This window comes from Phacochoerus africanus, chromosome 15 (genome assembly GCF_016906955.1).
Source record: "Phacochoerus africanus isolate WHEZ1 chromosome 15, ROS_Pafr_v1, whole genome shotgun sequence".
NCBI classification, from domain to species: Eukaryota; Metazoa; Chordata; class Mammalia; order Artiodactyla; family Suidae; genus Phacochoerus; species Phacochoerus africanus.
Window position 1 is genome coordinate 75,047,244 of NC_062558.1, and position 21,758 is coordinate 75,069,001.

General features: G+C 57.0%; 1 protein-coding gene across 2 annotated transcripts in view; it reads left to right on the forward strand.

Moving 5' to 3' along the window:
• Positions 1–17,745, forward strand: part of UNC5B (unc-5 netrin receptor B) — an 85,152-nt gene extending 67,407 nt beyond the window's left edge. Inside the window, exons 3-17 of one of the 2 annotated variants that reach the window (XM_047760577.1) lie at positions 2,544–2,687; positions 3,292–3,395; positions 4,818–4,998; positions 5,706–5,873; positions 6,758–6,922; positions 7,115–7,147; positions 9,050–9,244; positions 9,502–9,891; positions 10,493–10,580; positions 11,680–11,848; positions 12,004–12,237; positions 14,145–14,294; positions 14,861–15,025; positions 15,682–15,863; positions 16,916–17,745. In XM_047760577.1, coding sequence (XP_047616533.1) covers positions 2,544–2,687; positions 3,292–3,395; positions 4,818–4,998; positions 5,706–5,873; positions 6,758–6,922; positions 7,115–7,147; positions 9,050–9,244; positions 9,502–9,891; positions 10,493–10,580; positions 11,680–11,848; positions 12,004–12,237; positions 14,145–14,294; positions 14,861–15,025; positions 15,682–15,863; positions 16,916–17,081 — 2,534 coding nt within the window. In that variant the 3' untranslated portion in view covers positions 17,082–17,745. The remainder of the gene's footprint in view (positions 1–2,543; positions 2,688–3,291; positions 3,396–4,817; positions 4,999–5,705; positions 5,874–6,757; positions 6,923–7,114; positions 7,148–9,049; positions 9,245–9,501; positions 9,892–10,492; positions 10,581–11,679; positions 11,849–12,003; positions 12,238–14,144; positions 14,295–14,860; positions 15,026–15,681; positions 15,864–16,915) is intronic. The other variant, XM_047760579.1, reaches the window with a different exon arrangement.
• The last annotated feature ends 4,013 nt before the right edge of the window (positions 17,746–21,758 follow it).

Below are 21,758 nucleotides of genomic sequence, written 5' to 3' on the forward strand. Positions count from 1 at the left end.
CCTGGAAATCGAGGCACTGTTGTTCTGTTAGCCACAAAGAACGGACAGTGGTCCCATGGGCCGTACACTTGGCAGCAGCATGGCCGGTTCCTCCTGCTCACAACCCCAAGCCCTAGCTGGCACTCCCTGAGGCCCTGAAAACATAGGGGATGACAGCTGTGGGCCAGGAGAGGCAGGGCAAGCCCACCCTCTAGCTCATGCCAGGTCGGGGCAGGCAGCCCAGGCCTGGGTGTCCTAGTCCAGGCACTGCCTGCCACATGGCCATCGTGCCAGGGGAACATCTAGTGTGGGCCCCAAGTCTGGAAGACCTGAGGCCCCTGTCCTCCTCTGTGCTTCCTGGTGACCATCGCGCGCTGGGTTGTCTGGCTGTTGGGTGCTCCTGAAACCTTCTGGATTGATGACCCCCTTTGAGAGGGACCACACCTCTAGGCTCCTAGTCCAGTAAGTAAGGGGCAGGGCCCTGCTCTCCAGTCCCAGGCCATGAAGCATCACTGGTGGAGCAAGCACTTGGCAACCACTCCAGCAGGCAGAGCCAGCTCCACCAAAGAAGTTCCCGCCTGGTGCTCCCCTACAGCTGGCCCCCAGCCCCCTCCCATTTGGATCCCTGGCCATTAGGACAGGGTGCCCCACTGTTCCAGTCTCCCAATGCAAGGGCCCCTCCCTCAGCATACAGGAGAGTTAAGGCAGTGACCTCACTGGGAGGGGTCCAGAGAGATGCCACGTGTTGCTGGACAGAGCTCTACCACCGGGCAATCCAGATAGCTGATCCCGGCTCTGCTGGCCACTTGCTGTGGGACTTTGGGCCTGCCGGCTACCCTCTCTGAGCCTCAGTTTCTCCGCATATATAAGCACGGGGATCCAGAGGAGCTGCCAGAGTAGATTCGTGTCCAGTCTGGGTTGGGTGCTTAGATTGCCATGACTCATGTCGAGTTTACCCTGAGTATTTTACTCTCTGAGTGTTTTACTCAGAGAGGCTGACCGAGCAAAGGTCATACAGCTGGGGAGTGAGGGTGGGGCCAGGATTCAAATCTGTCTAGCCATCCAGCCCTCCACTTAACCACCATTCCATGGTAGGGCAATGAACAGTCCTGCCCTCGAGGGGCTTATCAACCCACATGCAACCGTGGGAGGTGAGCTGAGATACCTGAGGGCAAGGGGAAGCAGCTTTAGGAAGTCTGCAGCTAGGGGGCAATCGGGCAGGGGGGAGGGGCACTTCCTGGAGGAGGCCTCACAGTCCACCCACAAGCTTTGGGAAGGAGGTTCAGATGGGTGCCCACATCTCTTTCCTGAGTGTAGAGGGCTTTATCAAGGGAGGGCTGGCAGAAGATTGAGAGATTCCCTCTCTGTCGGTTGGTGGATCCAGTTTTCCAGGAAGGCCCTCGGGCCCTGACAGGGAGCCATTGAGAGGTTGGGGGTTTCCAGGAAGAGGGGCCTCCCCCCCAGCCCCAGCCCTACAGGCTCCTGAGCCATAACCGGAGAGAGGCCACATGCTCACCTCGTGTTTGTTGAGCCCATTGTCTGTGCCAGGCCCTGGGCCACAGGAGTGGACAGGGCAACGCCCCACCTCATTGCCCTGCAGGAGGTAGGCAGTTAACACATGAACACTTCAGTGAATAATACAGTGCCAGGTAATGATCAATGCCTTGAGGGAGTCAGACTGGGTGGGGAATGATAACTGCACAGACCAATGTCAAGCACAGTGGTGGGAGTGCTACGGGGTCCTTTGAAAGCGGGTGGAGTGGGCCAGCCTCAGGGGGGCTTCCTTCCAAAGCCCAACCCAAACTGATCGTAACTAGGACTTCAGTGGACACAGAAAGGACAGAAGAAATTTCCAGGGAGGGGACTGGATATGCAAAAGCCCTGTAGCTAGGGAGGCGGGGGGACGTGAAGGCCTGGAAGACGCCCAGTGAGGCTACAGTGGGTAGATTGTGCAGGGCCTGGAGGCCACATGGAGGGCCTGGGTCTTTACACCAAGATGACTGAAGACATAGCCAGGGCAATGACATGCCATGTGTGCCTTTTTAAGAGCACACACTGGCTGTAGGGTAGAAAGTGGGTTGGGAGTTCCCGTTGTGGCTCAGCGGGTTATGAACCCAACTAGTATCCATGAAGACACGGGTTCGATTCCTGGCCTCACTTAGTGGGTTAAGGATCTGGCATTGCCACAAGCTGCAGATGCAGTTTGGATCTGGCATTGCTGTGGCTGTGGTGTAGGCCAGCAGCTGCAGCTCCAATTCAATCCCTAGCCTGGGAATGTCCATATGCCGCAGGTACAGCCCTAAAAAGGGGGAAAAAAATAAGTGGATTGCATGGGAATAGAGGGCTTGGTTAGCCATTGCAGTTGCCACGTGAGCTGTGGTGGCGGCTTGGGCCAGGCTTGAGACAGAAAAGATGAGAAAAATAGATAGAAATGGGGGGGCACTTGGGAGGAGCCAGCGGAACTCGGGAGGCAGGGGTTGGAAAGGAGAGAGGTCGTGGTCCTATGTCCTAGGTCTCCTGTCCCCAGACCTGTCCCCGATGGCCCCTCTCTCTCCTCCTCCCAGGCCTGCAGGTGCGAGAGGTACAGATCGAGGTGTCACGGCAGCAGGTGGAAGAGCTGTTCGGGCTGGAGGATTACTGGTGCCAGTGCGTGGCCTGGAGCTCTGCGGGCACCACCAAGAGTCGCCGGGCCTATGTCCGCATTGCATGTATGCCTCCCTGACATCCCCACCCCCCATTCCCCAGGTCCTTTCCCCTTCCCTGTGGGTCCTGAAGAGGGACTGCCACACACACAGGCATCGGGGCACAGGAATGCCAGCTCAGAAGGATCTGAGGAGTTAGCTTGTGGTGCAGCAGCCAGTGTTGTCACTGCATTGGCATGGGTCACTACTGTGGCTTGGGTTCTGTCTCTGCCCCAGGAACTTCCATGTGCCCCGCAAAAAAGAAACCAAAAAAAACAAGAAGGCTCCATGATCCAGAACCTGTGGTACCTTTGGTCCCAGGATTTCTAATGGCCCCTTTTCAACTACTTTTATATGAGGAAGCTATCAACTTCCTTACTGTCCCAGGCCACTATGTGCTTAGGATTCCAGAGTCATGGAATGAATCCTGCTCCCCCAAGTCCACCTTTTGAGGCCCCTACTTTGGAGAAGAAATTCCCCAGGTAAAAGGCCAGGTGGCCCTGTGAATGTTCCCTTGATGTGCACTGCCACCTAGTGGCTAGAGTGGGGCACTTCAGGATCCAGCTCTGCCAGGCTGGCCTCCTCCCTGCCCCCGCCTGACTGTACCTGGGAACTCTTTCCCTTCTCCCAGACCTGCGTAAGAACTTCGATCAGGAGCCTCTGGGCAAGGAAGTGCCCCTGGACCACGAGGTTCTCCTTCAGTGCCGCCCACCAGAGGGGGTACCTGTGGCTGAGGTGAGTGGGGACAAAGGGAAGGAACTCTGGGCAAGGCAGAAGCCAGCCAGGCATAATATTTACCACCAGCTGCAATGCCTCAGCCTCCCAGAGCTCTCCCATTTCACAGATGGGGATGTCAAGGCTAGAGACAAAGAAAGGGACTGCCAGCTCTATAGAACTCAGCATGTACCAGACCCCAGCTGGGCCCTCCACGGCATAAATAACCCCATGGGATGGGGCAGAGCTGGGGCAGGAACCTCCAGGGCTCCTAGGAGTGACCATACACACTGTCTCCCTGACCCCAGAACCCAGGCGCCAGCTTTACGGACATCAAAGGGTCTCATAATGCTGTGTGTGAGCTGATCACACCTTCCTGTACCACGTGGCCCGTGCATCCTGGGTAGGGCCCACCTGGCCCCTCACTGGCCCCCTCCCCATCTCCTGCTCCCAGCACTCGTGGTCCTGGAGTCAAGCCAGAGCATGGGGGACCATCACAGCTTTGCTGCCAGGGACCCTGGATTGGCAAGATGGGAGGACCCTGTGCTTCCAGCTCAGGAGCAGACCTCAGAACCTTGCTCTGATTATTTAGCCTTCTCCCTGCCCAGGCCACTGACTAGGAATGGGCTCAGACAGCTCTGTGATAGCTCCCACTCGTGGGACTCCCACACGTGCCCAGCACTCGGCACACTGGGCCTCATAGCAACCCTATAGGGTGCGGACGCAGCACTGGGACAGGTGAAGTGGTCGCCCAGGGTGATCTGGCTAGTGAGTGGCTGAGCTGGGATTGCTAGGTAATCACTGCCAGGCCTCTCACCCTGGCTAAGAGAGTCTGTTTGCAGAGTTGATGATGAAGACGTGTACTATTTAGTACTTACCATGAGCCAGGCATATTCTCTGCACTTTCTGAACACTAACTCGTTTCATCGCACCGCAGCTCTGTGTGTAGGTGCTATTAAATTCCATCTTAGGAGATCCTGTTGTGGCTCAGCAGTCAAGAACCCAACATAGGTCCATGAGGATGCAGGGCCGATCCCTGGCCCCACTCAGTGGGTTAAGGATCCAGCGTTGCCATGAGCTGCAGTGTAGGCAGTCAGCTGCAGCTCCAATTTGACCCCTAGCGTGGGAACTTCCATATGCCACAAGTGCAACCCTAAAAAGAAAAAAAAAAAATCCATCTTAGATTTGATGGCATTGTTGACTTGATGAAATTGAGGCCAAGTGTAAGTCCCTTCCCAAGGCTGCCCAGCAGATGGGTGATCGTCTCAACCATTGCGTTCTGGCCTATGGAGACCCTGCCCCCAGTGTTCCCGCAGGGTGGAACTGGATCCAATAGCTGTCCTGTCTATGATCAGGCCTCCCTTCCCCTCTAGAGAGGTCCCAGCCCTTGGGGTGCAGGGGGGCAGGCACTGGGCCCTCACACCCCCAACCCTACCCTTGCAGGTAGAATGGCTCAAGAACGAAGACATCATCGACCCCAGCCAGGACACCAACTTCCTGCTCACCATCGACCACAACCTCATCATCCGCCAGGCCCGCCTGTCAGATACGGCCAACTACACCTGCGTGGCCAAGAACATCGTGGCCAAGCGCCGCAGCACCACGGCCACCATCATCGTCTATGGTGCGGCGCAGGGTGGGGGCGGGGAGAGAAGGCCTGGGGCCATAAGGCTCACCTGACCCTGCCTCCTCCGGGAGGCCAGCAGGGCCCTGGTGAACAGTAGGGGAGGAGGAGACCACAGAGGGGAGGTACCTTCTCCAAGGTCACACAGCAAAGCTAGTGGTGACATCAGGTCATCCGGGGTCCCCAGCCAGGAGCACTGTTCCCTTCTCAGGCCCTTTGCTTATCCCTGAAGAAGCCCCAGTTCTCTGGGAGTCAGGGCTGGGCAAGACCCAGTCGGTATCCCCACACCTGAGCCAGTTGTTCTAGCAGAGTTAGGGACCGCCGCCCAGGCCCACAGGCTGTTCCTTACTGTCCCCTTGGATAGCAGGGCTAGAGCCACAGCTGAGATGAGTGTTGGAGAAAGAGCCCTCTACTGGGTTCCAGTTCCGGGCCCCTGTCAATCACGGGGAGACCCTGCCTAAGGGTCAGCTCCCTCTGGGCCTTCTTTTGCCATCGTACCGTGGGGTAGGAATAGACCGTGACCTCCTGGCTGAGTCCCCTCTGGTGCTGACAGGTGCGGCCCAGGTATGCCCGCTGGTGTCTGAGTCCCCAGCCACATAGGCAGGAGGGGTCCAGCTCAGAGGGGCCTGGTCAGAGCTGGGGGTGGGACTTGGGAGTCCATGGGGTGAAGAGCCAGCCCAACCACGTAACACCCTCTATTCTCACAGTGAATGGCGGATGGTCCAGCTGGGCAGAGTGGTCGCCCTGCTCCAACCGCTGTGGCCGAGGCTGGCAGAAGCGCACACGGACCTGTACCAACCCCGCCCCACTCAATGGAGGCGCCTTCTGTGAGGGCCAGGCCTTCCAGAAGACTGCCTGCACCACCGTATGCCCAGGTAAGGCCACTGGCAGGGTGGCACCTTGCCCAGGCCCATCCCCTGCCACCGCCCTGTGTGCTGTGGTGTCTGCCAGTCAGGACAGTGCTCTCTCTCCCCACAGGGGATGGAGCAGAAGGTGCTTGTCGGGGGCACAGCTGGATGCTATGACCTCTGACCTCTTATTCTGCCCTGGGCTGTGGGAGAGATGAGGCAGAGGCTCTGAGCTACGTTTTGAGGGCTCTTCTGCCCTCCAAACCGACGGTTCTCAGCCTCAGCCCCCAGGCCAAGGGCCCCAAGGTGCCCAGGGTCAGAGGACCTGTGCTCCGGCCCCTGACCGCCAGGCACACGCTGCTGCGACCCCCACCCTGCCTCGGTCCTCTTCTCTTTGTGTCTTACACTGGGTCCCCGATGGTTGGTCTGTGTTCTGTCTCTTTCAGATGTGGTTGCGTGAATGATGGGGTGTTTTCCATCTGTGTTTCTGTCTGTGTGACCACTTGTGCCCCAGGCCATATCTGTGTGTGACCTTATGTGTCTGTTGGTGCTCTTTCCCCCGGTACCTGACTGCAGTGGCGTGTTGCGTGGATTTCTCTGGAAGGCCTGTGTGTACATCTTGGGTGCTTCTTTCCCTGCCATGCTGTATGTGTGTGTGTGCATGAACGAGCATGTGCACTGCGGTGTTTTGCGCACGTGGCCCTGTGTGCATGTGTCTGTGCAATGGCGTATTGCATGGATTTCTCTAGAAGGCCGCCTGTGTGTGTCTTGGGTTTCTCTTTCCCTGCCACGCTGTGTGTGTGTGTTTGTGTGTGTGTGTGCGCGCATGTGCGAGAGCACGTGCACTGTTGTGTCCTGCACACGTGTCTGTGTGCACGTGTCCCCACTCACCACGTGCTTTGCCCCCACAGTCGACGGCGCCTGGACCGAGTGGAGCAAGTGGTCAGCCTGTAGCACCGAGTGCGCCCACTGGCGCAGCCGCGAGTGCATGGCACCCCCACCCCAGAACGGAGGTCGGGACTGCAGTGGGACCCTGCTCGACTCCAAGAACTGCACTGACGGGCTGTGCGTGCAGAGTGAGTCCTCGGGAGATGGGGACTCTGGAGGCACCCCCAGTCCCCACTGCCCAGTCTGCAGTGGAACAGCCCCTCGGGGCCCCTGCACCCACCACATCCACGCCGTCTTCGCATCCCCGCGTCTTCCTGTCACCTGCTCCACCACCCTCCCCTGCCACCTGTGTCATTTCTTTCCTTTATTTCCCTCAACAGATAAGAAAACTCTAAGTGACCCCAAAAGCCACCGTAAGTCCCATTTCATGGCTGTCCTCTTTCCAAGGGGGGGGATCCCGGGTTCCACTTGGCTGGCTTTTCTAGGAAGTGGGGTGCAGGGCAGGGCCAAGGGCAGGGAGAGTTGAAGGTCTGGCCCACCAGCCCTTGGTGACACTGCACATGGCGTGGTCTCCCTCACGGTCAGGCAGGCAGCCCCTCGGCTGACAGAGGCCCTAGGACGCCCTCCTGACCCTCCTGTTGTAGAGAAGAAACTCAGTCTCGGAGAGAAGGGACGTCCCAAGGACCCAGCCAGGATTTGAGCCTGAGTATCTGGCCCAAGCTGCTGACCTCAGCCCCGTCCCCTTTGTTTTCTGCTCTGGGACAGGCCAACAGGCAGGTCCCCACCTGTCCCTCCCAGGGCCCCTCACTGTACCCCCAGCAGCCTTCTAGGTTTCCTGGGACGCCCACTGCCCTGCTCAGCCCTGAGGGGCTCATCATCCAGACCCTGGGGGCTGCGCTGTGTTAACCGTTTGGGCAGATGGGCCTGTGGTAATTGACCCACAATTTCCAAATAATTCCAGAATTATAAAATCAGTGCTGAGGCCCTCAGTGCAGCTCCTAGGGGCAGCGGTGACTGATTAGATGGTGTAAATCACCAGATAAGTGGCCCCTGTGATTAGCAAAGCCATCAGGAGGCAGAGTCAGAGCCAGAGGCCAGAGCCCCCAGAGACGGGAGGACCCAGCCCCGGGGACCCTCACTGGCAGCTTTCCTGGGGAGCCCAAGAATGAGGGCTGCTGAGGAGAGATGGGAAGCCAGAGCGGGCAGACACCAGGGCTGAGAGCCATGCCCAACCTTGCTGAAGGCTTGGGCCTCTACGGGCCATGGGGATCGGAGGAGTCCAGGCGGAGAAAGTGGGCCTCCCCCTGCAGGGGCCCCTAGGAGGGAGAGAGTGGTCAGGGGCTTCCTGGACCCCCCAAAGGAAGCAAGGCCGGGGGGTGGGGGGGTGCTGGCCAGTGTGGTAGCCACTAGCCATGTGTGCCTTTAAACTTATATTCATCTTCACTAAAAATAAATATATTTAAAAACTCAGTTCCACCGTCAAACTAGCCCCATTTTAATTGTTTAAGAGCCACACATGGCTGTGGCTATCTTGGGGGACAGCAGGGACATGGGAGATGCCCTCATCATAGAAAGTTCTGTTGGACAGCTCCATTTTAGACCCTGCCTCTTGACCCCGACGCCTCCCAGCCTGGCTGTGTGCAGTTATTTCTAGCCTTTCTGCAGCCTGCCCTGCCTCCCATCCAGAGCTGGGTGTCCTCCAGCCCAGCAGCCTGTCTGGGGTGGGGAGAGTGGCCGTGGGTTGGCTCCCTGAGCCCCTTCTTCTCCCTCCACCTGCTCCCCCTTCTCCATCCATCACCATGCATCTCATTCCTTCTCTTGCTCCCCCGCCCCCTCCGCCTCCCGCCCTCAGCGCAGAGTGGAAGGTGAGCGCAGAGCGGCTCCTTGCAGAGGTTTCTGGGAACCAGGACCTTGGGTCCTAAAGAGATTGCCACAGGCTGCAAGTGAGGCCCTGGGCGTAGATCTCAGCTTGAGCAGGACATTCAGTGGCCCCCGTGGCTGAGCCACAGGCCCTGTCACCTCCTGGGCAGAGAGCAATGAGTTAACTCCTGGGGGACCCAGAGTCCCTTTGCGTCTCTTTGCCACATCGAGAGGGAAGCAGGGCCGGGGTGATGGGAGTGTTTATAGACCATTTTATTTACAGAGAGGATGCTCAGAGAGGTTCAAGTTTTGCCTGGCAGGGCTCAGACTAGAACCTAGCACAGCACCAGTCTGTCCCAGGCCCTGGCTCTCCCCAGGGACCGCGGGCGGCTCTGGCTCCCCCAGGGTCTGGGTCTCTGCCCCCCAGCCCTCACGCGGCCCTCCTGTCCCTGCAGTCCTGGAGCCCTCGGGGGACGTGGCGCTGTACGCAGGCCTTGTGGTGTCCGTCTTCGTGGTGGTGGCCGTCCTCATGGTGGTGGCGGTGGTGGTGTACCGCCGCAACTGCCGGGACTTCGACACCGACATCACCGACTCATCCGCTGCCCTCACCGGCGGCTTCCACCCGGTCAACTTCAAGACGGCGAGGCCCAGTAAGGACCTGGGAGCACCCAGGGTGGCGGGTGCGGGCGGAGTACCCAGGGGCTGTGACAGCCAGACCAGAGCAGAGGCTCCAGACTCTTCTAGAGTTTGCTCCAAAGAGAACCGGATGCGTGTGGATTAGAGAGATGCAGGAAAGGAAAGAAGTAACCCAGGAGCAATGGAGAGGGATTTTTGAAGGAGGGGAGCAGAGGGTAGGACGGGGCCGGTGAGGCACAGCCGGGTCTGACTGCACCCCCACCCCCGGCAGCCAACCCGCAGCTCCTGCACCCGTCTGTGCCTCCGGACCTCACCGCCAGTGCTGGCATCTACCGCGGGCCCATGTACGCCCTCCAGGACTCAGCCGACAAGATCCCCATGACCAACTCGCCCCTGCTGGACCCCCTGCCCAGCCTCAAGATCAAGGTCTACAGTTCTAGCACCACCGGCTCCGGGCCAGGCCTGGCAGACGGGGCTGACCTGATGGGGGTCCTGCCGGCTGGCACATATCCTGGTGATTTGGCCCGGGACGCCCACTTCCTGCACCTGCGCAGTGCCAGCCTCGGCTCCCAGCAGCTCCTGGGCCTGCCCCGTGACCCGGGGAGCAGCGTCAGCGGCACCTTCGGCTGCCTGGGCGGGAGGCTCAGCATCCCTGGCACAGGTAGGTCCCTGCTCTGCTCGCCCATCAGCCTGGCCTCAGCATGTCTCCTAGACAGCCCCAGCCCTCACCCTGCAGAAGATAGGGTTTCCCTGATCCCATTTCGCAGATAAGGAAAGCAAGGCCCAGGGAAGAGAAGTGATTATAAGATAGGAGACCTGGGGTCCAGGCCTGCCTCTGCCTTACTCTCTAAGCCTCAGTTTCACCATCTGTGAAGTGGGAAAGAATACCCTTCTGTTGTTCAGCAAACTCACAGAGTGCTGTTGAAAAGGCAGGCCTGCCCACCCCCGGTTGCAAAGCCAGCAGTTGACAAGTTCCCAGTGTCATACACGGAGCTAGCGCTGGAGGTGGCATTGGCAACCTTCAGACTCTAGGTCTTTGCCTCATCTCCATACCTCATGGCAATGCCTATGGTATGGACAGCCCCTCTGTGGGCAGTGACCTGGCCTTTCCTTGCACCCTGTCCCCTCTCCCACTCCTTGCTGGTGACCATTGGGAGCTCAGCAGATGTCTTTCTCTTCCTGCTGGGGGCCAATTCCCCATGCCCTGTTCTAAGCCCCTGGACTCCCGCCCTCTCCTCCTGCTGACCTCCCTCTCTGCCTAGGGGTCAGCCTGCTGGTACCCAATGGAGCCATCCCCCAGGGCAAGTTCTACGAGATGTACCTCCTCATCAACAAGGCAGAAAACACCCTGTGAGTAGAGACCCCAGCCCCAGCCCAGCTGCCCCCTCCTCTACCTCTCTCTCTCTGCTGCTTGCCCACCTGGGGCTTCTAAGCTTGATCCTAAGGCCAGAAGTAGTTCTCCAGGGAAGACATTGATAGATCTTACTACGTCCACATTTAAGCCATGCAAAACCAGCTCAACAAACCCTAAAACTGAAAGCCAGTTGACTAGCTGGCTACAATATGGCAAAGGGCTAATATCCTCATGATGGAAAGAGGCTTTAGAGACCAGTTGGATAAACAGAACGTGGCAGTTCAAAAATGGGCAGAGGGAGTTTCCGTTGTGGCTCAGTGATGAACAAATCTGATTAGCAGCTGTGAGAATGCGGGTTCGATCCCTGGCCTCGCTCAGTGGGTTAATGATCCAGCATTGCCAGGAGCTGTGGTATAGGTTGCAGCCATGGCTTGGATCCTGCATTGCTGTGGCTGTGGTGTAGGCCAGCGGCTACTGTTCTGATTTGACCCCTAGCTTGGGAACCACCATATGCCACAGATTCGGTTTTAAAAAGTAAAATCAAAAACAAAAATGGGCAAAGGATGCGAACAAGTGATTCATACATACTGTCTCATACACATGGATACACACACTAGGTTATGTATGAGAAAATGTTTGAGTTAATTTGTTGTCGTAGAAATAGTAATTCAAACACCCATGAGACACTGGAAGTTTCTGTGCTCCGTGAACTGGCAGAGATATTTTCAGAAGTCATAATGCCCTCATACTGGCAAGAGTGTGGGCGTGCAGCCCTCCCATGGCGTGTTGGTGGAGGCGTGGCTGGATACCAGCTTTCCAGAGGGCATTTTAGCAACACCTCACCACAACATCCCAAGAGGGCAGAACCTTTGAAAATGGAAGCAAAGATTTGGCTGTGAGAATGTTGCGGTGTAATGGCAAAAATCTAACAGCCGCCTCAAAGCCATTTTTCTTTAATCTGTGGCCTCTGGGAGCCCCAGGGGTGCAGACCTGCCTTCTGTCACCCCAGGAGCCGAGCCGGGGGGTGGGAGCCAGGGCACGGGAGCTGGGCACCACTCCCTCATGGCCTCCCTCCCACCCTCCACCCTGCCCCAGCCCGCTTTCGGAAGGGACCCAGACAGTATTGAGCCCCTCGGTGACCTGCGGGCCCACAGGCCTCCTGCTGTGCCGCCCCGTCATCCTCACGGTGCCCCACTGCGCCGAAGTCAATGCCGGCGACTGGATCTTCCAGCTCAAGACCCAGACCCACCAGGGCCACTGGGAGGTGAGGAGCCACGGCTGGGGGCTGGGTCTTCTACCCCAACCTGGCCCAGGAGGCTCGGGAGCTCAGAGAAAGCCCCTTTCCTCCTGGCCCAACCTGGATGGCCCCTTCTAGGGCCTTGCCAGCGCATCCCCTTCACCCCCACTGTCACCCTGCAGGAGGTGGTGACCCTGGACGAGGAGACCCTGAACACCCCCTGCTACTGCCAGCTGGAGGCCAGGTCCTGCCACATCCTGCTGGACCAGCTGGGCACCTACGTGTTCACGGGTGAGTCCTACTCCCGCTCGGCCATCAAGCGGCTCCAGCTGGCCATCTTCGCCCCCGCCCTCTGCACCTCTCTGGAGTACAGCCTCAGGGTCTACTGCCTGGAGGATACACCCGTGGCGCTGAAGGTAAGGCCAGGCCATGGGTCCCCACACATGGGGACCTGGGGGCGCCTCCTCCCCAGCCAGCCAACTGCCTGGTACCTTCCAGTGTCCCCCTCCCCAGGATCACGGTACCTTGCAGGCACCCTCTGCCACCATCAGCCTCATGCAGTCCTCCCTTCACTCATTCCTCAAACATTCAAATGCTGTCAGACCCTCAAGATAGATGAATCAGGCACAGCTCTGCCCTCTCCAAGCGGCAGGCTAGAGATGGGAGACAGACCACTGATGGAAGGCTGAAGGGACATCAGCCTGAGAGAGGCTCACAGGGCCTGGTTGTTGGGGAGTGGGTCTGAGAAGCCTTCACGGCGGAGCCGACCTTCGACCTGAGCTCCACAGGATAGGTGGGCATTCTGGGCAGAGAAGGGAGAAGGGTGTTCCAGGAGCCAGAGCAGCTTACGCAAAGACAGGTGTGTTGTTCTCTGTGCCAAAGCATGCAGGGGTGTGAGAGATGGGACTCAGCCTCCCAGCAGCCTGGAGGCCATGCCAAGGAATTTGGAATCTATCCACTGGGTGGGGCCAGGGACCTAGTGGCACCTGTTCAAGGTGCTCGCTTGAAAACTCTGCTGCAGGGATGGGTAGACAAGAGGGAGGGAGACCAACTGGGAGGCTGCAGCTGGACCCTGAGTTAGACTGTGGACATCAGGCAGTGACAGCCACGAGGAGAGAGGACTAGACTCTGTGTTGAGTCAGTAGAATGGATGGAAGCTGTGATTGATGGATAGAGCCAAGGGAGAGGGGAGGGGTCAGGGCTGACATCCAGGCTCCTACCGGGTGCAAACAGATGGGCAACGCCCCTAAGCGAGGGGGGCCATGATGGATGGTGGCAGGTGTTGTGCCACCCTGTCCCTCCAGAGGCCCTGTCCATCCTCTGCCCGGTCCTCTCGCCAGTTCCCAGGACCTCTGTCTCATCATGACCAACACTGGAATAGCACAGACCCTTGGCCCTGTTCAAACCCCTTTTCCTTCTTCACCCTCCCATCCCCTGCCTCTTCAAAGCCACGTTCTTTCCTGTAGCACCAGGCCTCCTCCCGCCCATAGTCTGTGGGCTCTTCCAGCTCCTTTGCCTCCCAGTCTCAGGGGACTTGTCTCCAACTCCAAGTTGCCGACTGATGCAACACAGGCGAAAAGCCCTCATGGGAGAGCGAGTGTCTCCTGCTGGGACCAGGCAGGCCTGAAATTCCAGGAGGCCCATAATGGGTTAGAATCTTCTGGGAAATGCTCTTGCAGCCTGGATCTCTTGGTGCCAGGGCGCTAGCTAACCTCTAGTTATGATCAGAGACTAGAATGGAGAACAAGACAGAAGTTGCCACATTTTGGCTTGACGGCATTCCATGTTTAGTCATTCCTCATCCTTCCTTCCATCCATCCATTCATCCCTCCATCCAACTTGCTGCCCATCCGTCCATATACTCGTTCAGTCTATAATCCATCTGTGCATCCAGCCATCACTCATTCATCCGTTTATCTTTCCTTCCCTCTGTCCTTCTATTTATATACCCATCCATTTGTATATTCATCGGCACATTGTTTTCTCTGTCTGTCTCTATTTATCTATCCATCCATTAGCCCATTTATTTATCCATCTATCTACCCATTCATCCATCAGTCCGTCTATCTATTCAGTCGTCTATAAATCCATTCATTCATCCACCTGTCCCACTATCTGTCCGTTTATCCATCCATCCATCCATCCATCCACATGGTACGTCTTCTATGAGCACTTACCAAATGCCCAGCCTTGTGGCTCAGATGGATCCCCGCCTCCATGTTATACACTATTCCCTTTGCCCATAGGTGTCCCCAAACCCCAGAGTTGCAGCAGGAAAGGGCCCATTGGCCAGATATGATGAGCTCCCCCTTCTTCCCCACAGGAAGTGCTGGAGCTGGAGCGGACCCTGGGTGGCTACCTAGTGGAGGAGCCCAAACCCCTGCTGTTTAAGGACAGTTACCATAACCTGCGCCTCTCCCTCCACGACATCCCCCACGCCCACTGGAGGAGCAAGCTGCTGGCCAAGTACCAGGTGAGCGCTGGGCCAGAGGATGGGGAGAGGTGGAGCTGGGGAGGGGGCACCCTTGGGCGGCTGCCTGGGAAGACCAATCCCCCCTCCCTGCCTCCTCCCTCAGTCCTGCAGCCTTGGTCCCCGTGGCCACCCCCAAGTCTCTGTCTCCCTACCATTCCTACCCGTGTCACACACTCCCCCGCATAAATGTCTGTAGACATCACTGTCACAGAGGCCTTACCATCTCCAAGAGCGTTCATGCCTGGCGGATTGTCCAGACTAAATCTCTGATGGTCGCATCCCTCTGTCCACGCCCATCTGTGTGACATCATTGAGTCCACAAGGCTTCGAGTCCCAGACACATGCATGCACACATTCACATATTCAGACTTGTGTCTTCTCCCCCGATACACTCCCCTTCTCAGCTGAAGGGCCCCTGCCCAGCTCTTCCGCCTCAGCCCATCTGGATGGAGAGGCCCCCTCCCTTCCTGAGGCTGGCCCCCTCACCAGCCTCCGCCTCCATTCCCCTGGGATGGGGCCAGCTGGCCTCACCTCCTTGATCCTGCCCCCCTTCCTGCCTCCCCCAGGAGATCCCCTTCTATCACATTTGGAGTGGAAGCCAGAAGGCCCTGCACTGCACCTTCACCCTGGAGAGGCACAGCCTGGCCTCCACCGAGCTCAGCTGCAAGATCTGTGTGCGGCAGGTGGAGGGGGAGGGCCAGATATTCCAGCTGCACACCGTGCTGGCAGAGGTGAGGGCCAGGCACCAACACCGCATAGGGCTGAGGGCTGTAGACTCCAGGCTCCCCCTCCTCTGGGAGAAGTACCATCTCCCGCAGAGATGTGTCCCTGACCTCCCAGGTCTGAGCTGGGACTTGGTCCCTCTTTGCCCAGCTACAACTGTACTTGGCCTGTACCAGGCAGCTTAGGTTATCTTCCAGATCTTCACAGCCACCAGGGAGGCAGCTGTGATCATCCCCACCAGGGAGATGGAGAAAGCAGGTTTTAGGGAGGGTGGGTATCACGGACTCTATATCAGGTCAATGCTTAGCCCAGGCCTGTGGCTCTCCACCACTGTAATCCGGATTGAGGTTTATGAAACCTTCGCCACCCAGGGGGACAGCGCTAGGCCCTCCTTGCAGTGCAGGGTAAACAGCACTGAATAAAGGTCTAGACCCAGCTCTGCCACTGATTAGACATGTGACCGTGGATAAGTCATTTCCCCTTTCTAGACTTTATTTTCCTTTGTGTAAAAGTGGGCCCATGTAGATTAGACCGTGGCTGAAGCCCCTGGTGGCTTCATAATCACAGATGGCACAGCATTAGCCCGGGCCGTGCATTAGCATGTGCACCCCGAGGGCGGGCAGGGGCCCTCTGCCCCTCTCACCCTTGCCCCCTGCCCTTCCAGACACCTGCTGGCTCCCTGGACGCCCTCTGCTCCGCCCCCAGCAGCACAGTCACCACCCAGCTGGGACCCTATGCCTTCAAGATCCCGCTGTCCATCCGCCAGAAGATATGCAACAGCCTAGATGCCCCCAACTCGCGCGGCAACGACTGGCGGCTGCTGGCGCAAAAGCTATCCATGGACCGGTGAGTGTCAGGGTGGCCTGCTCTGCTGAGACCACAGCCACCTCCCTCCCTTTGTCCCCACTGGACAGGTGAGACAGACAGCCTGACAGTCTAGGAGTGGGCCCACCCTTTGTGGTAGATCAGGACCTCAGGGTTGGCTCTGCTAAATCGAGAAGTCAGTTCCTTGAGGAGCATTGTGCTCAGAGCACTGGCCTGTGAGAATCAGGTCAAGCCAGAATACCAGCCAAGCATGATCACATCAGCAGCCCTGTGCCCAGGACAGAGCAGGTGTTCTGGAAATGCTTTCTGAGTGACACAGTACACCCTGGTGCCAAAACTTTTCTAGAGAGCTTAAAATGCTGGGTAAATCTAATGGCAATGGTCACCATTACAGTTATGGTATGCTTGCTTATTGAGAAATCATTTGATAAGCCTGCAGGGGAGTTCCCATTGTGGCTCAGTAGGTTACAGACCCACATAATCTCCATAAGGATGCAGGTTCAATTTCTGGCCTTGCTCAGTGGGTTAAGGATCTGGTGTTGCTGCAAGCTGCAGTGTAGGTCACAGATGCGGCTCAGATCCCGTGTTGCTGTGGCTGTGGTGTAGGCCTCAGCTGCAGCTCTGATTCAGCCGCTAGCCTAGGAACTTCCATATGTCATAGGTGCAGCCCTAAAAAGGAAAAGAAAAATAAATAAATACACCTGCAGGGGACAGGTACCATATATAAGACATCTTACCAGAAATAGGTGGGATTTATAAGGATGTCTGTGGCTTTGTTCCTGCTATAGGGGAGTGCCTGGGGTGGGCAGAGACCAGGCAGAGAAGGAATGCGGAGGGAACGAGTGATGACTGATGATAAGCAGGACAGTTTCCGTTTTAGAGATGAGACTGAGGCTCAGAGAGGAGCAGTGATTTGCCTAGGGCCACACAGCCTGGGATTCAGACCCAGGATGGTGGGAGCCCAGACCCACAGTCCCAGGGCTCCTGGAAGGTACTCCCAGTGCCCCTCCACCCCAGGCTCCTGGGCAGTGCCGAGCATCTGGGGAGCCCAGTGTCCTCCTTTCCTCTCTCAGGTACCTGAACTACTTTGCCACCAAAGCGAGCCCCACAGGTGTGATCCTGGACCTCTGGGAGGCTCTGCAGCAGGACGACGGGGACCTCAACAGCCTGGCAAGTGCCTTGGAGGAGATGGGCAAGAGCGAGATGCTGGTGGCCATGACCACGGATGGGGACTGCTGAGCCGCCCCAACCCTGTGCATGCTGGGAGAGACCAGCAGGGGGCGGGCACAGGCCGCCGGGGCAGCCTCCTGTGGGGCAGTTGGGCCTCCTCACAGCCAGAATGGCCCCCCTCCTCCTCCCCCTGCCCCGCCCCCAGACCACGACCAGCCTTAGGAAATCCCTGGACTTTGCTGCTGGGAGGACCCAGCGTTCCTTCTCCACCCCCTGCTGACTTTCCTGACATCAGACCTCTGTGCAGGAACTGGGACGGGGCTGAGGCCTCTGGAGGCAGCTAGGGGAACAGGGAGGTGGCCCTCCCACCCTCAGCCCCCGGGCCCTCGAGGGGGCCTCTGTTTGAGCTGCGTTCTTCATTTTCCTCCCCGGTTATTAATTTCTCCCTCCTCCCTAAGCTCCTTTCTCCTTTCATGCCATTTTCCTCTTTGAAGAGTCAAGTACAATTCAGGCGAGCTGCTTTCTCCTGTCCACAAACAAAAAGGAAGAGGAAAAAAAAAGGAAAGACAGAAAGCTTCAGACCACTAGTCAGGCTCAAAAGAGAAGAAAAACACCAAAACCATAAGGGAAAAGAAAAAAACCCAGTTTCTTAGGAAACGCCAATGATTTATTATCCAGATATTTGGATAAGTCCTTTTTAAGAAAAAAGAAAGAAAATGAAAAAAACAACACACAGAAAAAAATAGGAAACACTTTTCTTGAGTGTGGGTGAGTGTGGGCATGCTTGTAGTTCTGGCCAGGAGCGTGTGTGTGTGTGTGTGTGTGTGTCTGTGTGTGTCTGTGTGTGTCAGAGAAAGAGAGAGAGACTAAACAGGGAACACTTTGCTGCTAGTGATTCCATCTTCGACTGCATTCTAACAAGGCCCCAGCTTCCCCTTCCCCAGGGTCAGATGGGGTTTGAGCCATGATCCCCTGTTTCCCTCCAAAATCTTAAGTGAATGCTGATCGGGAAAGCCATGGAGCCCTGAGGCCGGAGTGGAGCGAGGTCCTCCCTCCCTCTCACAGCCCCAGGTGGACCCCTCAAGGCTCCTCTGGGCTCCCGGGAATCCAGATTCAGAGGCCCCGGCAGGGAAATAGGAGAGCCAGCCCAGCTTGGAGCCAGAGAGAATTTCCAGTACTGTGGTCTCATGGCTCCTGCAGAGGGGAGACGGCCCAGGAGGGGGGCCCTAGCAGAAGTCAAGGATGAGAATTCCCCACAGACACCTCTCTCCCTTACCCAAGGTCGGAGTGGGGTGCAGCCGGAATCTGCCCCCCCAGCAGCCCCCAGACCAGGAGGGCTGCCATAGGTTGGCATCTTCTTAATGCCCAGGAATCCAGGATCTGCCCTTTTTCAGCCTCGATTTCTCCTTCTGTAAAACCAAAGGGGTGGATGGGAGGGCCTCTAGCTGCAGAAGCCTGAGCTTCTGGGGTTGGTGTGACTTTGAGGATGGGCTAGCAGGCAGCCCTGCAGCACGGGAGGCTGGGAGGTAGGCTGCCTGGCCGCGTTTCACGTGCCAGCCCGCTGTGGAGGAGGGAGGGTGGAGGGCTGTCTTCCCAGCACTCATCTCCACAGGCACCTCCCTTCTACCCTCTTCTCACCCCTCCTCTGCCGTCTGGGACTGTTTGAAGTCAGCTTTGATAAGCAAAGTTGGTGGCGTGGAGGATTTCCAAGGGCCCATTAGGGTCCCTCTTTGGCCATCTGCTGGTGGCTGGGACCAGAATCTTGAGCCAGCACAGAGGCTTCACATCAAAGGGACTCTCTTCCTTTGCGCCCAGGGCAAAGCAAGTGCCAGCTCCAGGCACTGACCCCAAGGGTTGCCCCAGCATGTCCTCGAGCCGCTCCTGGGACCGGCCTGGGCATATCCTGGCATTTGAAAGTCTGGTCTCCTGGGAGGAAAGCAGTGGGGTAGTGCCAACCAGTGTCCCCAGCCTGGCTTCCCTGCTGTGTACTCAGGGGCTTATGGGAATGAGGGGGTCTCACCACCCAGCAGCCCCCCCTGGGGAATGGCCTGGCTCTGGACAGTCAAGGGCCTGCTGGTGTGAGAGAGGCTTCCTTTTTATCAGGGCTGCTAAAGAGGCCAGGCCCGCATCAAGTTGGGCCCCTGAGGCTGCGGGCCCAGCCTCCCTGCTCGCCTCTGGTCTGGGCTGTGTGGTCCATGGCTTTGAGGGCAGCCTCACCAGTGCTGTGAGGGGCTTTCCTGGTGCTCTTCTCAGGCCCTAAAATGCCCACAGGCAGCCTGGGGTCCAAAGACCAGCCCTCATGCTCCAGCTTTGCCATTACACTGCTGTGTGACTTCAGGCATATGACTGCCTTCTTGGGGCCTCTTTTGCTTTATATATCTAGACGGCTCCGTAGCTGCTGTCTGAGGGCCCTTGGGGTTTGGACACATGGCCATTCTGGGCTGCTGATGGGAACCCTGGTGGGTTGAAGTTGACCATGGTCTGCCACGCCCCTTCTCCCTGCCCACCCTCGCCCCTCCCGCCAGAAGCCGGCTTCCTCAACGCCCAGACCCAGCTCTTGGTGGGTGAGGCCAGGCCAGCCACCCAGGTGCCATTTCTAATCTGGTTTCCAGAAACTGTGTATCAGGGCCTGGAGCACAGAAGCAATTGGCTGAAGCCTCCTGGGAGGGTTCAAACTGTTCAGCTATATAAGAAAAGCCTGGACAGGATTTGCGGGCCCCATCCATCTGCCGCGGCAGCCGTGACTTAGTCTGCATGCTGCCTATCTCCAGGTGGGATGGAGGTTCTCCCCTCATTCGGGCCTGAGAGGCAGCCGCACGCAACCCGAGTGCCTTGAGAGCGACAGATTAAGTGCCGCTTCAGGGCCCTCGTGGTGTTTCCGTCTCATCTCTGGGGTGTGCTTGCGCGTGCGTGCGTGTGTGTGGGTGCTCTTATCTGTGGGCACATCAGCGTGCCCCACCCGGAACTCGTCCCCTCCTGTGTGTGAGTGTGTGTCCTCCTCACGTCCGTGCTGGGCCACCTGGAGGTCGGCGTGCCTGTTTTTGCCTCTCTTTGAGTCCACAGGGTCCGTCGGTGTATCTTCTATGTGCCTCTCCCTCCACCTTCTCCTGCAGTGCCCCGGGCTCCGGAGGGACCCTCCCCATCTTCGGGATGATCCAGGGCCCTCTGGTCCCCTTTTCCTAGCAACCAGGCAGCTGAGCCAGGTCCCTTAGCAGACGCTCTGAGGAGAGGTGACCAGGAGCCTGGGTACAGGGAGCACCTCCCGTCGGGGCAAAGGGCTGGACCACCTGCTTGGGCCGTGGATGCGGTTATATGCCTGGCGCCGCAGGGCTGCAGGGCTGGCCCCAATCCCACCTCTGTTCATTCTGTAAACTACAACCTGTAAATAACATTTAGCATTCCTATTGTAACAAAATTAATTTTTATGAAATAAATTATATTTCCTAGTCTAATAAAAAAAAATCAGGTTGTATTCTGCTATCTTCTTGACTGTCTTTCTGTCTGCAGTTGGGAATGACCTGCCTGCTTTTCTCCATATTTCACGAGTTTGGAGCAGGCGGTCATTGTCAGAGCTCTCTGAGCTCCTGGAAATGATCAAGTTCAACTGCCTAATTTTGCAGAAGGGAACACTGGCCCAGAGAAGAGTAAGAACTTCCCTGTGGTCACACAGCAAATGAGCCATGCTGGCTCCAGATCCCAGTCCCTGCTCCCCAGACCTCAGTGTGTAAGTGTTCCTGGAATGTGTTTGGGGGCAGTCCTTTGAGCCTACTGTAGCCTATGCCATGGGCAGGAGGGGTGGCAGAGGTGACGCCCTCAGTGTTCCTGTCTGCCTGTGAGAAGTTCAGAAAGGTGTTTCCCAGCTGGAGCTGAGGCTGAGGTCATTTAAGAGCATTCACCTGAAACATAAGTAAATTGTTCTGGCAGAAAGGGCATGATGGGCAGGCTGGGGTTGTATGACTTTGGACCCAAGGTGGCCATGCACGGTTGGGCAGGTTATACACTGGACAAGAGTGCTGTATCTAGGGGGGAGGGTGGTGCCATTCCCTCACAGATCGTAGATTTTTTTTTTTATCCAGAGAAAACATTCTAATTAAATCTACCCAACACAAACCCATCTGATAGGTCTTTAACCCTAAAAACAATGAAAGAAAAGCAGACCCTCAATAACTAAAAGATGCAATAGAAATTTTACACTCCCAAACATGACACATTTTGATCTTTCTTCAGGTTTTTGTTCAGTCTTTTTGTTCAAGTAACATACAGTGGGTTTTGTTTCTTATCCAGTCAGAGAGGCTTTGACTTCTGTTGAAATATCAGATATTAGCACAACAGTGTAAATCAACTATACTATAATTTTTTTTTGTCTTTTTGCCATTTCTAGGGCCGCTCCCACGGCATATGGAGGTTCCCAGGCTAGGGGTCGAATCGGAGCTGTAGCCACCGGCCTACACCACAGCCACAGCAATGTGGGATCCGAGCTGCATCTGCAACCTACACCACAGTTCATGGCAACGCCGGATCCTTAACCCACTGTGCAAGGCCAGGGATTGAACACGCAACCTCATGGTTCCTAGTCAGATTCGTTAACCACTGAGCCACAATGGAAACTCCAACTATGCTATACTTTAAAAAAAGAAATGGGAGTTCCCGTCGTGGCGCAGTGGTTAACGAATCTGACTAGGAACCATGAGGTTGCGGGTTCGGTCCCTGCCCTTGCTCAGTGGGTTAATGATCCGTCGTTGCCGT